This window comes from Echinops telfairi, unplaced genomic scaffold, assembly GCF_000313985.2.
Source record: "Echinops telfairi isolate 266 unplaced genomic scaffold, ASM31398v2 ScPeMD7_23;HRSCAF=83, whole genome shotgun sequence".
Lineage (NCBI taxonomy): Eukaryota > Metazoa > Chordata > Mammalia > Afrosoricida > Tenrecidae > Echinops > Echinops telfairi.
Window position 1 is genome coordinate 68,290,821 of NW_022103920.1, and position 12,333 is coordinate 68,303,153.

At 37.0% G+C, this 12,333-nt stretch overlaps 1 protein-coding gene across 1 annotated transcript in view; it reads right to left on the bottom strand.

The window, feature by feature from the left end:
- Positions 1–12,333, bottom strand: part of THSD7A (thrombospondin type 1 domain containing 7A) — a 283,581-nt gene that overhangs the window by 98,634 nt on the left and 172,614 nt on the right. The window contains exons 8-9 of the mRNA XM_004702825.2: positions 5,967–6,201; positions 926–1,041 (exon numbers count right to left, since the gene is read on the bottom strand). Of these exons, the coding sequence (XP_004702882.1) occupies positions 926–1,041; positions 5,967–6,201 (351 nt within the window). The remainder of the gene's footprint in view (positions 1–925; positions 1,042–5,966; positions 6,202–12,333) is intronic.

Here is a 12,333-nt window from a genome sequence, read left to right on the forward strand (position 1 = left end):
AATTTGAAATAAGAATAATCTACTTTTTGAAAACTAAAATTCATCAGCAGAGATCAAATTTAAAATGATCTTATTTGATTTTCAATTATGATGCATTTATGAGTAATTTATCATTTTTTTAAAAACATGTATGGTACATAATATATCACAAAGGCATTTTCAAAAAATTTATAGTACAAACTTCATTAGCTACCTAACTTCTTCCTAATATCTGAATATATTTCAATATCCCAAATTATTTTTAAAGAAAGAGGGGAAAATGAGGAAAATATTTTGCTAGTAATTTTTTAAGAATTAGGTTAGTGGCTCATTTCTCTTTCTTATTTTATTTTTTAAATACTCTAGACTATGTCAAGTTTAATTATAAAGTACCATACACAATAAAAGGATGTAATTAAAATGAGGAAAGACTTAAAGGTCTATTTTTTTTAAATGTCATGCTTAAGTTTCTTAGATTTTAAATATTTTTGGTAAACTGTAAAAATGTTAGATTCTTAATCATTTAGGTATAAATGAATGTGTATATGTTTTTGAATTATTAGTAAATGACTTTATGTCCTAATGAAAAGTATTCAGTATAAAAGGTTTAAAATAATATTTTCAAGGAAAAGAATTTCCTACAATGAATAATTTTTGTCATTGTGAAAGTATATAGTGACAAATAACCAATAATTACCATAGAAATATTCACCTATAAGAAAGTACAATTTGATTGCTGACTATGAAGAAATGAAGTGATATTAGCAGTTAATTTTTAGACAATAAAAAGAAAAGTTACTTGATACTCTGAAGTTATTTTCTAGGGCACACCAGAGATTTACAACATCTTGTGTAAGAATCATGAACCGAAGTCAGCTAGAGGACTTGGAAATTCTACCGAATGTGTTTTCCAGGTGCATAGCCTTCAAACGTTGGCAGACCATACCTTCTTTACACGAGGAGGGGCATGCTGTCCAGTCACTATAGGGGGTCACGATGCAGTCCTTCCTACAAGGGAGCAGGCAAGGCTTCACGGTTTCAGGCCTAAGGCTTTCAGGACACCTAGAAAAGGCAAATGGAAATTACTAGTCCTCCTTCGTAGCCAGAAACTCAGACCACTTAATATCATTTGGATTACCATTGATACACAATCCCCAAACTGTGCTATGTGACGCCCAGAGCCTCTCTTGTTTAGACAAGAACTCTACAACTACGTCATTCTTTCAAACTGAACCTCCGGAAAGCGTCATCAAGTAGGATATATAAATTTGCTTCCAATAATACTACCCAAAACAAAATATAATCATTCTACTTTGTTCCTTAATATTCTATTTTAAAATATATATATTTCTAATATGCTACATAGGAAACATTGTGGGAATTCAGATGATCAATTTAAGAAGTCAATTTTATTCCTAACTTGGCTTAATGTCTATTATATGTTTCTAGTCATTCCATTTGTTTTTACAGAGTATGTGTGGCATAAAACAAACATAATAATTTACATCTTCGAAGATATCAAATTTGTAGCTATACATGGTACATGGTGTGTTTCATACTAAATAAGTAACATAAATCTAATAAACAGCTTTTGCTTTATCCTTTATTTATCTAAGCATCTCGAATCCTATTGTTTTTCTTCTTGGTGCCCCTAGTTTTAATTTATGAGATGTTGACTAGTTTTCTAAGCACCACTATCTTTGTTAGAACAAGTAGAGTCAGTAGAATGCATTGCTGCTGTTACGGTGACGGTGACGTAGAGTTGGTTTTGACTCTCTATGACAGAACAGAACTGCGCCATTGGGTTTTCTTAGTGCTAATCTTCGTGGATCCAGATCACCAGGTATTTTTTCCTGTGGATTTGACTGCCAACTTTTTGGTTCACAATCGAACCCTTAGCTGTTAGTGCCATGAAATAAAGATGAAAGTTAAATATTTGATTAGAAAGTAAAATACTGTGTGCTCAACATGAACTATGGTAAAAATTGCTAAATGAGTATTATCCAAATGCAACATGCTTTTAACCATGCATTTACTATGATAGCCTATCTAGGGAATGGCGTATTTTGATCAGGGTACAGTGGCACAGCCCCTGCTGAGTTTGGGATAAATGCTGTAAATGGTTAGCTTTCTCCTTTGTTTGACATGAAAAAGAAGTCCAGGATACATTAAGAATAATGTTTGTACTGGGGGAAATGTATACAAATATTAAAGTAATTTCTTATGACTGTGGGGGAAAAACAACACAAATTGGAGGATGGCTCAAAAAGTTCATGTAAAAAATGGAATAAAAAGATGGTGGGATTTTCTCTCTCCTCAAATTTATGCATCTCCGTTAAGTGTTATTGCTTGGGATCACAGATTAAGTTCTTGGGATCACAGATTAAGTTCTTGGGATCACAGATTAAGTTAGGAATAACAAACCACTGAAGTGGTTTATATTTATTAAATTATCATTTAAGGAAGTTGATATATGAGACTTAAGTGTATTGTCTTGTTTGTCAAATGCTGATGATTTTCCCCAATTCTTCCCTGTGGTTTCATGATCTCATTTTGGTATTAGTGCAGAAATGTTGGCCAGCAACGTTCCATTGGCAGAAGATTTATAGAAGGATGACAAGCACTAGCACAGTTTGAGTAAGTAAAAGTAATTTTCAGAGTAAAATCTGTGGAAGCTTGGACTTGTGTCAGGTGGAAACCTATCAGAAAAGGAAAACTCAAATTTCTAGGAAAAGAAGGTGATGGAAAAGGCGGAAGACTGTGGCCTAGGGCTGGGGAGACCTGGAAGAAGAATGGGTGCTCATTCCTAAGAAGTCCCTTTGCGTCTCAATTCATGCCTGTGAAAGAATCTAAGAAATAAACTAAATAATAAATGTAACTCTTGAATAAGAGTTCGAATAGTTGAACACAGTTAGAATATGGTGACTAACAAGTGAAAAGTGGAATTAAAAAATAGTTTGCATGGGAGAAGTACATATTTTTGTGGGTCAGAAAAATGACAAATTAAGCAAGTATGTTAAATAGGTTTTCTTATAAATAAGAAAGTACTAATACTATTAATCTCTTATTTCTTTATAGTACTTCATTATTTATATACATGCCCTAGTTCATATAGAAATATTATGCTCTAACCAGTTACATAGATGCATACTTTGTCTCTTTAGGCCATTGGGGCTTATTTGTAAATGGATTTTACAAATACATAGGCTTCATCATTTCAAAAGGAAATAATCTCCTAGATTACTACTAAGGATAAATTTGGATTTCCTCTTATTTTATGACCACTCAAAGTTATGGACTACAAAAAATTTACATGTGAATTATCAAATTTAATGTATTACTACTATTGAGATTGTAAATTACCAGTAGTAAATTTAACTGGTATTTTAATCCAGTAAACATTATCTGGCATAACTCCACATATAATCTAGTTAATTCTTTTCTAACTGTGGTATTATTGGTTAGTAATTACTCCTAAAATCACTCCTTTTCTATAAGGCAATTTTATAACATTAACAATGGGAGAGCATTACTCAATTACTGGTAAAGGCTCTTCAAATTTTAGCCCAGACTAAATCAGTAGAATTACTGTGTTATCATTGAAACCTCCAATATTCCATTTTATTTTGAAATGTCCATAGCAAGATACTAGGCTAACTGCGGAGAACAAAATTGCTAACAATGAAGTTGTTAAATGAACACACAATAATAAATTATACAGCTTAGATTACATCCAATAAAACTAATTCAAACTTCCTTTGGAGAAGCAATTGGATCAGTCAACATGTTTCTTTTCTTCTTTACACTGTTTGTATTTTGTGTTAGTGGTTTAAATCATGGAATTGATTTTCTCCCAAATATTATTCAAGGTCAAATTAAACAGATGTGATAGGAGTTGAAGTTTGTTACTCAGAGGATAGATAAGATCAATAACATTGATTTCACCATTGCACAGTAATCTGTTTTATTAAGAAGAGTTCAAAACAAGGTTTCTATTTGCATTTTTTGTTTCAAATGTCTGGTATTAAAAAAGCATTCATTGAATTTAACCCAGCATTCAGGAAGAAGGGCAAAAATATTTTTTTTTTGAATACTCCTTTTCCAGATTTTAAAGGGCAAAGTAAATCTATGGAACAAATCCATACATGCATTCAGGTCATTGAATAATGGCTGCAAAGGTAAAGTAGAAGTTCAATGGATCACTGCAGTCCTCAGACGTGATGGGTGATTTAATGAAGCTAATCCAGCATGAAGGACCCCCTGGTGGCAGAGTGGGTTAAGCATTGGGTTTATGACCCTAAAGCTGACGTGTGCGCTCCGGCAGAAGAAACTTCTGTCCTACAGAAATCACTTGAAGGCAGTTGGTTAATCCCGCATGCTCTTTCACACATAAACTTGTACAAAAGTACTGGCTTACTGGTAGCCGTTACTGAGCAAAACACTTTGTAATTTATGTAATGAAGAACATATCAAATCTACATTTGAAAATGTTTAATTAAAAACAGGAACTACAGGGGGGTTTACACAGAATCTTAGGGCCCTGACCTACCATTCTGCTGCACAGACAAGTCAGACAGGTTATAGTCCTCGGCAGTGAATTTCCCTACCTCTGTGCTTGGCTCAGCAAGACCCAGAATCCTCCAGGGCTTGAGCCTTCTTCTCCTGTGGTTACCATGACTAAACTTCAAGACATGGCATTAATTCCAGAGTTACCATAACAATATTATAATTTCTATCAACATATTGGTTAAGCATCTACAATGTTATCTCAATTTATTCAAATCTCTTATGGCATATTTTTTAATGTTTCTTAATTCCAAACTATGCAAAGAAATAGAGCATTGGGCAAAATATCACTAATGTCTCTACATCTGGAAAGAAAACAACTTGTAATGAAAATCTTATGTCTCCCACTGGAGATTTTCATACACCAAATATATTATTACTAAGAAGTACCTTAAATTGCTAAGAGAAAATAAGAACATCTAGCATTTACCAAGTGTTGCCATTCTTACTTTTTTCACTTAATCCTTTCAACACACTTTGTAAACTGAGACTGAAGAAGCTATTAACACATTGAAGGTCATGCACAAGACTGCATGACCGGGACTTTGGAAAATATGGGATCATTTTTACGCCTTTGAAAAATTGATTAACTTTTCTTCCTATATGTGACTAAGATGGTTTGAACTGTAGAAGTTTACATTGTCTAAATTTTGAAAGAGAAGTAGCTTATCCCCCTAAAGAAATATATTTTAGAGTTGATTGCTTTTAATTAATGTTTTCTAAATATTGATTAGTCCAGCAATGAATGCTCAATTACTTGTTTTTGTTTAGAAACGCCTGGACAACATACCAACTCTCTGATCTTTTGTCCTTCCCTCTAGCAAACTATTTGCCACTATTATAGTACTCACAACACAATGAGAAACAGATAGTTTCTATACATGTAACACTGGTCTTACCCCAAAGCTTTCTCTTGGAAGTAAATGGCTTGCTCCTTTAACCATTGGAAGATGTAATAGCTTTGGCCTCAGTATTTTTGATATAGCATTTACTAGAGAAATTGAAAGGCAGATCTTAGAAGGCTACTACCCAATTAAACTAGATTGGCAGCCTCTATAGCCGGCGGGCACATAGGAGGTCATGGATGACCTACACTGTCAGGACTTTCACATAGTGTCATTACTGATCTGTCAAGCCCAAAGCTAGCACTTCTTTCATTGCTTCACTAACTTAATAAAAGTGGTAAATGATACTATAAAACAGAAAGAAGGTGCCTTCACTTCCTCACAAATTTATGAATCCCAGACACAAAACACTTAATTTATCGTCTAAACGGTTGACATTGAAAGCAAACACATCTTATTCTTGTGGGCAGGCATGACAAGCTTCACAATGTCCCATTTCACGAAACAAGGGAAACCTGAGTGGATGCTCTGCACGCTTGATCGCAGGATTTACTGTTAGCATTCTAAAGTCCTTACTTTTTGGGTCCCACTTGGCCCACATTGACTCGTACACATATGACTTTTCTTGTCTGCATGCCGACTGCGCAAGAAGCTTCCCCATTCCAAGTTGCAGTGGTGTTGAAGGACGAAACTGAAGTGTCCTCGATGCACTGACCCCAGGGACCAGTTTGCCAGTGGTACACAGTACAAGGATGCTCATTACAGTTGCGAACCTCTTGTAAAGCACTGCTATTTGGACAGTGAACTCTGCCTGTAACAAGGAACAAGAGGAGATTAGATAGGGTGCCATCAGGAACCTTGTCATTCTCTGTGCCTTGGAAGTAACAAGGTTAACACACAACGATATCTGCTACTTGGAAGACGCATAGTATATGACAGCACACTGCTAAATAGACAAATTGATCTTGTATATTTATTATACCATATTTGACACATGGTTGAACATATGAACTATGCTTATGATATTTGCTGTGGGGCTATTGGGATTTCAGAAGGAGAGGCCACTGTTCTCCAGAGAAGCTGAAAAGGAATACAAATGAAGTCTTTATAATGTTCAACCAGACACACAAGCAGTAAGACTCTGCGGGTGAAAAACCCAGTGCTTTTTCCAACGTTAGAGCCAAATGGAAAGTATTAATTACAGGTTCTAAAGTGGTGCTTATCACAAGCTCACTTTTCTGTATTAGACTCTAGGGTGACTAGAAATATGCATTTTAAAATTGAGTGATACTTTATCTAGTAATGGTAATTACACTTTTGCAAGTCTATAAAGTCCCGAAGAAAGACAAATGGTTGCAAAGAAACTATGATATGATGCACACTCTCTTATCAGCTCTTTTATTTTATGGTTGTTGAAATATTTTAACACATTGAACTTTTATTTACATAAAAAGAAAAGCACAAGAGAAATAATGAGTTCAGTCACTCACTCATTGGCACCGACTTGATTCTCATTCATAGCAACCCTATAGGACAGCGTGAGTTTCCAAGACTATAGATCTTTTTTTTCAATTTTATATTAGCATATACTTTCCATATCATACAACTTAATTGTTCAGTCATATCAAGAAGATGTGTGCAATCATCACCACAATCAATTTCAGAACATTTTCTTCTCGTACTCGTTGTAGCTGCTCCATTTTCCCCAGCCTCCCCTGCTATGCCTCGAGGCAGTCATCAATCCAGTAACTGTCTCAATAGAACTACCTACCTTGGATTTCATATACATATAATCATACAAAACACAAGCAGGAAGCAAACAAACAAATAAAACCAATAATAATGCCTATACAAAACTTTAAAAGGCCTCAATCAAAAAGAAAGGAGAAAATATTAAAAGCTGAAACAACTTTAAAATGGGTCAAAAGGGAGTCCAAATGATAAGGCATTACATTTTAACCTAACTACATCTACCACAGTCAATTTTACAATGCGCTCTCTGAAAGCAAGGCTATTCACATCCCCTGACTATGTTCGGAGGCCATTCACTTGAGGCTTACACCTCTGTGGGAACTCTGCAAATGGATTTAGACTTCCATGGTCACCCATAGCCTTCTGCAAACTGGGTATTCACAGTGTGAGCTCTGATACCATTCCCTCTTGCAGACATGGCTTTTATTATTACAATCCTTGGATCAGAGAGCGTGTTGTGTTTCTTCCATGTGAACTTAGTTGAGGCTACAATTAGATGTCATCTTGTTTGAAGACAAGCCATTACGACTGCAAACAATATTCTTTCTGATAGCCAGCACTGTCTGGTTTCTTCACACGTTGCTATAGCACCCATATCTTCAGTGATCTCTTCATGAGGGTATCTAAAATACAATCTACTTGTTCTTAGATTAGGGCTATGATTGAGCCTGAGCCCTAAGTCCAGACATATATCTATGGTTTACTTATGTCTCCGACTTACTTTAGAGACATCATAAATCACCCACCCCCGTAGGGCATAATATAATTCTATTGATCAAAATTTAAAAAAACAAACAAACCCCTCCAAGCTTAATGCCATTGAGTTCTGCTGAGTCATAGTGACCCCATAGGTCAGGGTAGAACTGATTCTGTGTTTGTGAGACTAAGTCTTTATAGGAGTAGAAAGCCCTGTCTTTCTCTCTCAAAGTGACTGGTGGGTTTTTTTGTTTTTTTTTACAGGTACACAATTTATTATTTATTATATGCATTTTATATACATTATTTTTCAACAGCTGTAGGAGGTTTGCTATGTGGTACAATCTTAAAAATTTGCTGAATCATAGTTTTGTAAAACAAAAACCTTACAAAACGCATCAAAACTCGCAAACTGATCAGAAAAGTTTTTGGAAGACTAGAAAAAATACTGTATTGTCTTAATCATGCATTACACAAACAAAATCCTTAGTTACACCATAAAATTAAGCACATCTGAAAAAATAAAAACAGGGATGACCAGTCCAAACACAGCAGATTTCTGTCTCTTGTTTCAACAATTTTTGTATCACATTTGTAATGCAAATAAAGTTTTTACTCCGAATACTTTTAAACAAGATAGTTTGTTTGGAATCGTGGTAAATCAAGATATTTATCTGGGGGTCACCACCATGGCTTACAACTTAAACTATAAAATATTCCATTTTTAGTCTATTTTAGACTATTCAGGGTCCCAAAGTAGATATACAAAGCCCTTTGGCACATTAATAAAAGGATATAAGGACCAACAAAAAGTGAAATAAATAATAGGCCATTAGCAAGATGGATAATCCTTGATAAATAAACTTGTAAATACAGTAAGATGTACAAATATCACATAGTGATAGGATGCCAAGATTAGTTTGCTTCTTTTCTTTAAGAGTTCATCTGGAGCACTACACCCCACTGTTTCATTTTAATACACTTGAATAGTCCTTGGTTTATGAAGACAGTAATGAGCTGATGAATGAAGGTTTAGCATCTTTGTGGAAGGACTCAGCTGAGCTGTATTAGGTGAAAGAAGGAAAGTGTGTGGTTACACGGCAGCAGGTCAGTGAGATCTCTGTGTTTTAGGGTTGTATAATGCAGAAAAACTTCAATACAATCTTAAGCACTGTTGTGACAGGCTAAATATATAAAAAGACTTATAAAAACTAGAATTTTATCCAAACATTTTGTGCAACTAATGCTAAACTATTTTAAGTTAAAGTCTTTTTTTTAAAGCAAAATAAATTTAAAAGGGAATCTGGCATCCAACCAATAAACAGAAGATCGCTAAGAGATGAGAGAAAGCTACTCTTGGAGCTCACTCCCCCAACAAGAGCACCACAGTCCTCACCCTAAGGCCGCACACAGAGTCCAAAGGAAAAGTCTTCTTGTAAGAAAGACCAGACTCCAAATTGGCTTAAAGACACCAAAGAAACAGACATATATATGCTCAGTCCTCTCCAGCACAAGCTGCAAATACTGGAGTCTTTTTTCTCTGTCCTCTCCAGCACAGGCTGCAAATACTGGAGTCTTTTTTCTCTGTCCCCCAAAATAGTCATTATAGTTAAATTAATGAACCTGACATTATTTATGATGTGATTCCGACCAATTTATGTCTGCCCCCAAAAGCCTTCCCACCCAGGCAAATCACATGTAGTGTCCTATCAGCAAACTTTCGATGGCAGTGATGCAGACCCTCTTTCTGTCCAAGCAAGCCTTTCATAATGATACAAGTTTTTGGTGTATCACACAAATGCTTTAGCAAGGGCACCAGTTCCTGCACTGGCGATATATGCTTTTGATGGGTGGAAAGCAACATCATAAATGGATTCATCCAATTTCTTCCTATGAGCTGTTATTTCTTGAACACATGTCTTGCTGTCTAAATTCCACAATCTAATGGAACAGTCATGACTTCCAGACATCAAGTAGATTCCATTAGGATCAACTGCTAGACTTGTAACAGCATCCAAGTGAGCTACCATAGAATGGATTGTTTTACCCGTTTTATTGTCAAAAAATTTGATATGTCTATCTTCATGGGCTGTTATTGTAACAGGAAGTGTGGATGACTTACTACTCTGTTGATGTGATTACTGGATTGTAAACCAGAATCTAGTTGTGATGAAAGTACCACCAATGACTGTGATGTTTCTAAATCATAAATTATTGTACTACCAGTGTTGAAAGAGGTCACCATCTGAGCTGGATCACAGCCTATAAAGTCAACCGACGTAGGTATTCCATGCTCCCTGTTTCCATTGTAAGTGCAGACGCATGGCAGTTTTTCCTGTGGGTTCCATAACCTAACAGTGCCATCTGCTGAACACGACAGTAACTGATTCTTTATGCCACTGTAAGCAAGACCCCAGACTGCATCTGTATGAGCAACTAAAGTGCCACCTAAGACATTTGGCTCGTATGTATCATATGGATCCACATTCGGGCTCGGCATATTCCACCACTGAATGGTTGCATCAACACCACCACTAAAACACTGTTCCCCATTAGAGCTGAGGGCTAATGACAGGACAGGGCCAATGTGGGCTCTAAATGTGTGGATAGGTTCTACATCTAAAGAGGCACTTTTTGGCAGGAACCGTTTTCTGCAAGTTCCAAAGTTTCAGAGCATGGTCCTCAGAGGCAGTAACCAGCACAGGATCTACAGGGTGGAAGGCTAATGCCCGTACTCCGTCAAAATGGCTACGCAGGGTATACTTGGGGTTCCACGTCTTTCGAAAGGCATCTTTATTGGCAGGCAAATCATAACTATAGTCTGCATCATTTGTTGCCGCCAAGTCTGCAAGGTCTCCAAGGCCCAGTACACTTACCAAAACATCATCAGAACCCAAGGCCCAGTACACTTACCAAAACATCATCAGAACCCATAATAAATGACTTGGCTCCTCCAGATGGAAGCGTTATTGGTTCAGCCCATTCTGTGCCATCCCCTGAACTCCATGCTTCTCAGCTCCTTCACCATCTCCGGCAGTCACTAAAAAATCAAGTTCTTTCAAAGCTTCCTCAGTACCAGGGTCATCAGTGAGGTCAGCAGCTAAACCTTCATTGCCTGTTTTGTGTTTATTCATCCAATGTTGGTCTTTTCCTTCTGGGATGCCTTCAATCATATCATTTTCCTCATCTTCCTCACTGTCACCAGCATTTTCTAAGAAATTGAATGTTTCAAGAACATCACCAGATGGCCTTTTGATTTCTTGTCCTTTTGGTTTAGGTGATTCGCCTCCATTCAGGATCTGCTCTAAATTTTTTGTTTCTACTGATACATTTGGCTCTGAATTGGATAGCCCAAGTAATGGCCTTACCCGCTGAGACCGCACATCTAATATTGTATCTGTGTAACCTACTTCCTGAAGATATTGTCGTAACAGCTGTCTGCCTTGCTTCCACATTAGCTGACTATTTTGAGATGCTGTGGGAGCCTGTGTCTTTGGTTTCTTCTGACTCAAAGGTTGGCATTTTCAAATCTCCTTGGTTCAGTTCTGTGCCATATTTTAATTTGTGATATTTTGCCCTTTCTTGCTTTAATGCTTATTCTAACATTTTTATTCTTCTTACTAAATCCTTCTTCAACTTTTCTTGGCCTTTTCTTTCTCCTTGCAAAAATGCTATCCGGGCCCAAGTCTGGAGAGGGGTTCAAGCCAAATCGGAAGTGGGGGGTGTGTGTCCGGGCAAAGGTGGTAAAAATGCCCACCCCAGTCCTTTTCCTTGGGTTCTCCGCCAAGAGGGACCAAGGAGAGCAGCCGCAGAACCCCGGAGCCTCGCTGGACTCTGCACACAGAGGACCTGGGACTCCAGCCCTGGAGGCCCAGGAAGGCTGCCTCCGGAGGAGCCCCCGCAGAAGCCATGATAAAAGCCAAAATTGACTGGTGGTTTTGAACTGCTGATCTTGTAGCTCACAGGCCAACATGTGACCACTAGGGCTTGATGGTGTCATTAAGTTAGCTCAAGGACTAAAACACCTCATTTTTCTCCCAGGGAGTCACCCGTCATTTCAAAATGCTGGCCTTGTGGTTTCCAGGCCAACACGTAACCTATGATATGACCCAGGCTCCCTGAGTTCATTAAAAGTATTTCTAAAAGGTTTTCAGATTCAGACTCTGAATTTTTAAAAACACTTTTAACACACATTCCTCAAACGTTATGTTCTCCTGTATAGCCCATCTTCTATGACATCAAGAATGCTGGCAGAGCAGCATTTCTGAAATCCATGTGCTAATTCCAGGAGTCTCCTCTAGGACACTGACGCGTGCCTCTCAGTGTGGATGCTATTGTTGCCTTAATTGCACCAAAAGTTTTCAATGAACATTTTAAGCAAACAGCTAGCATTCACTTTCCATCCATAAATGCGTCTTAGCTGTTTCTCTTTTTAATTGTGTTTGTTTGGGGCAGAAACATCATTGTATTCCTATTGCCACAATGATGATAACCA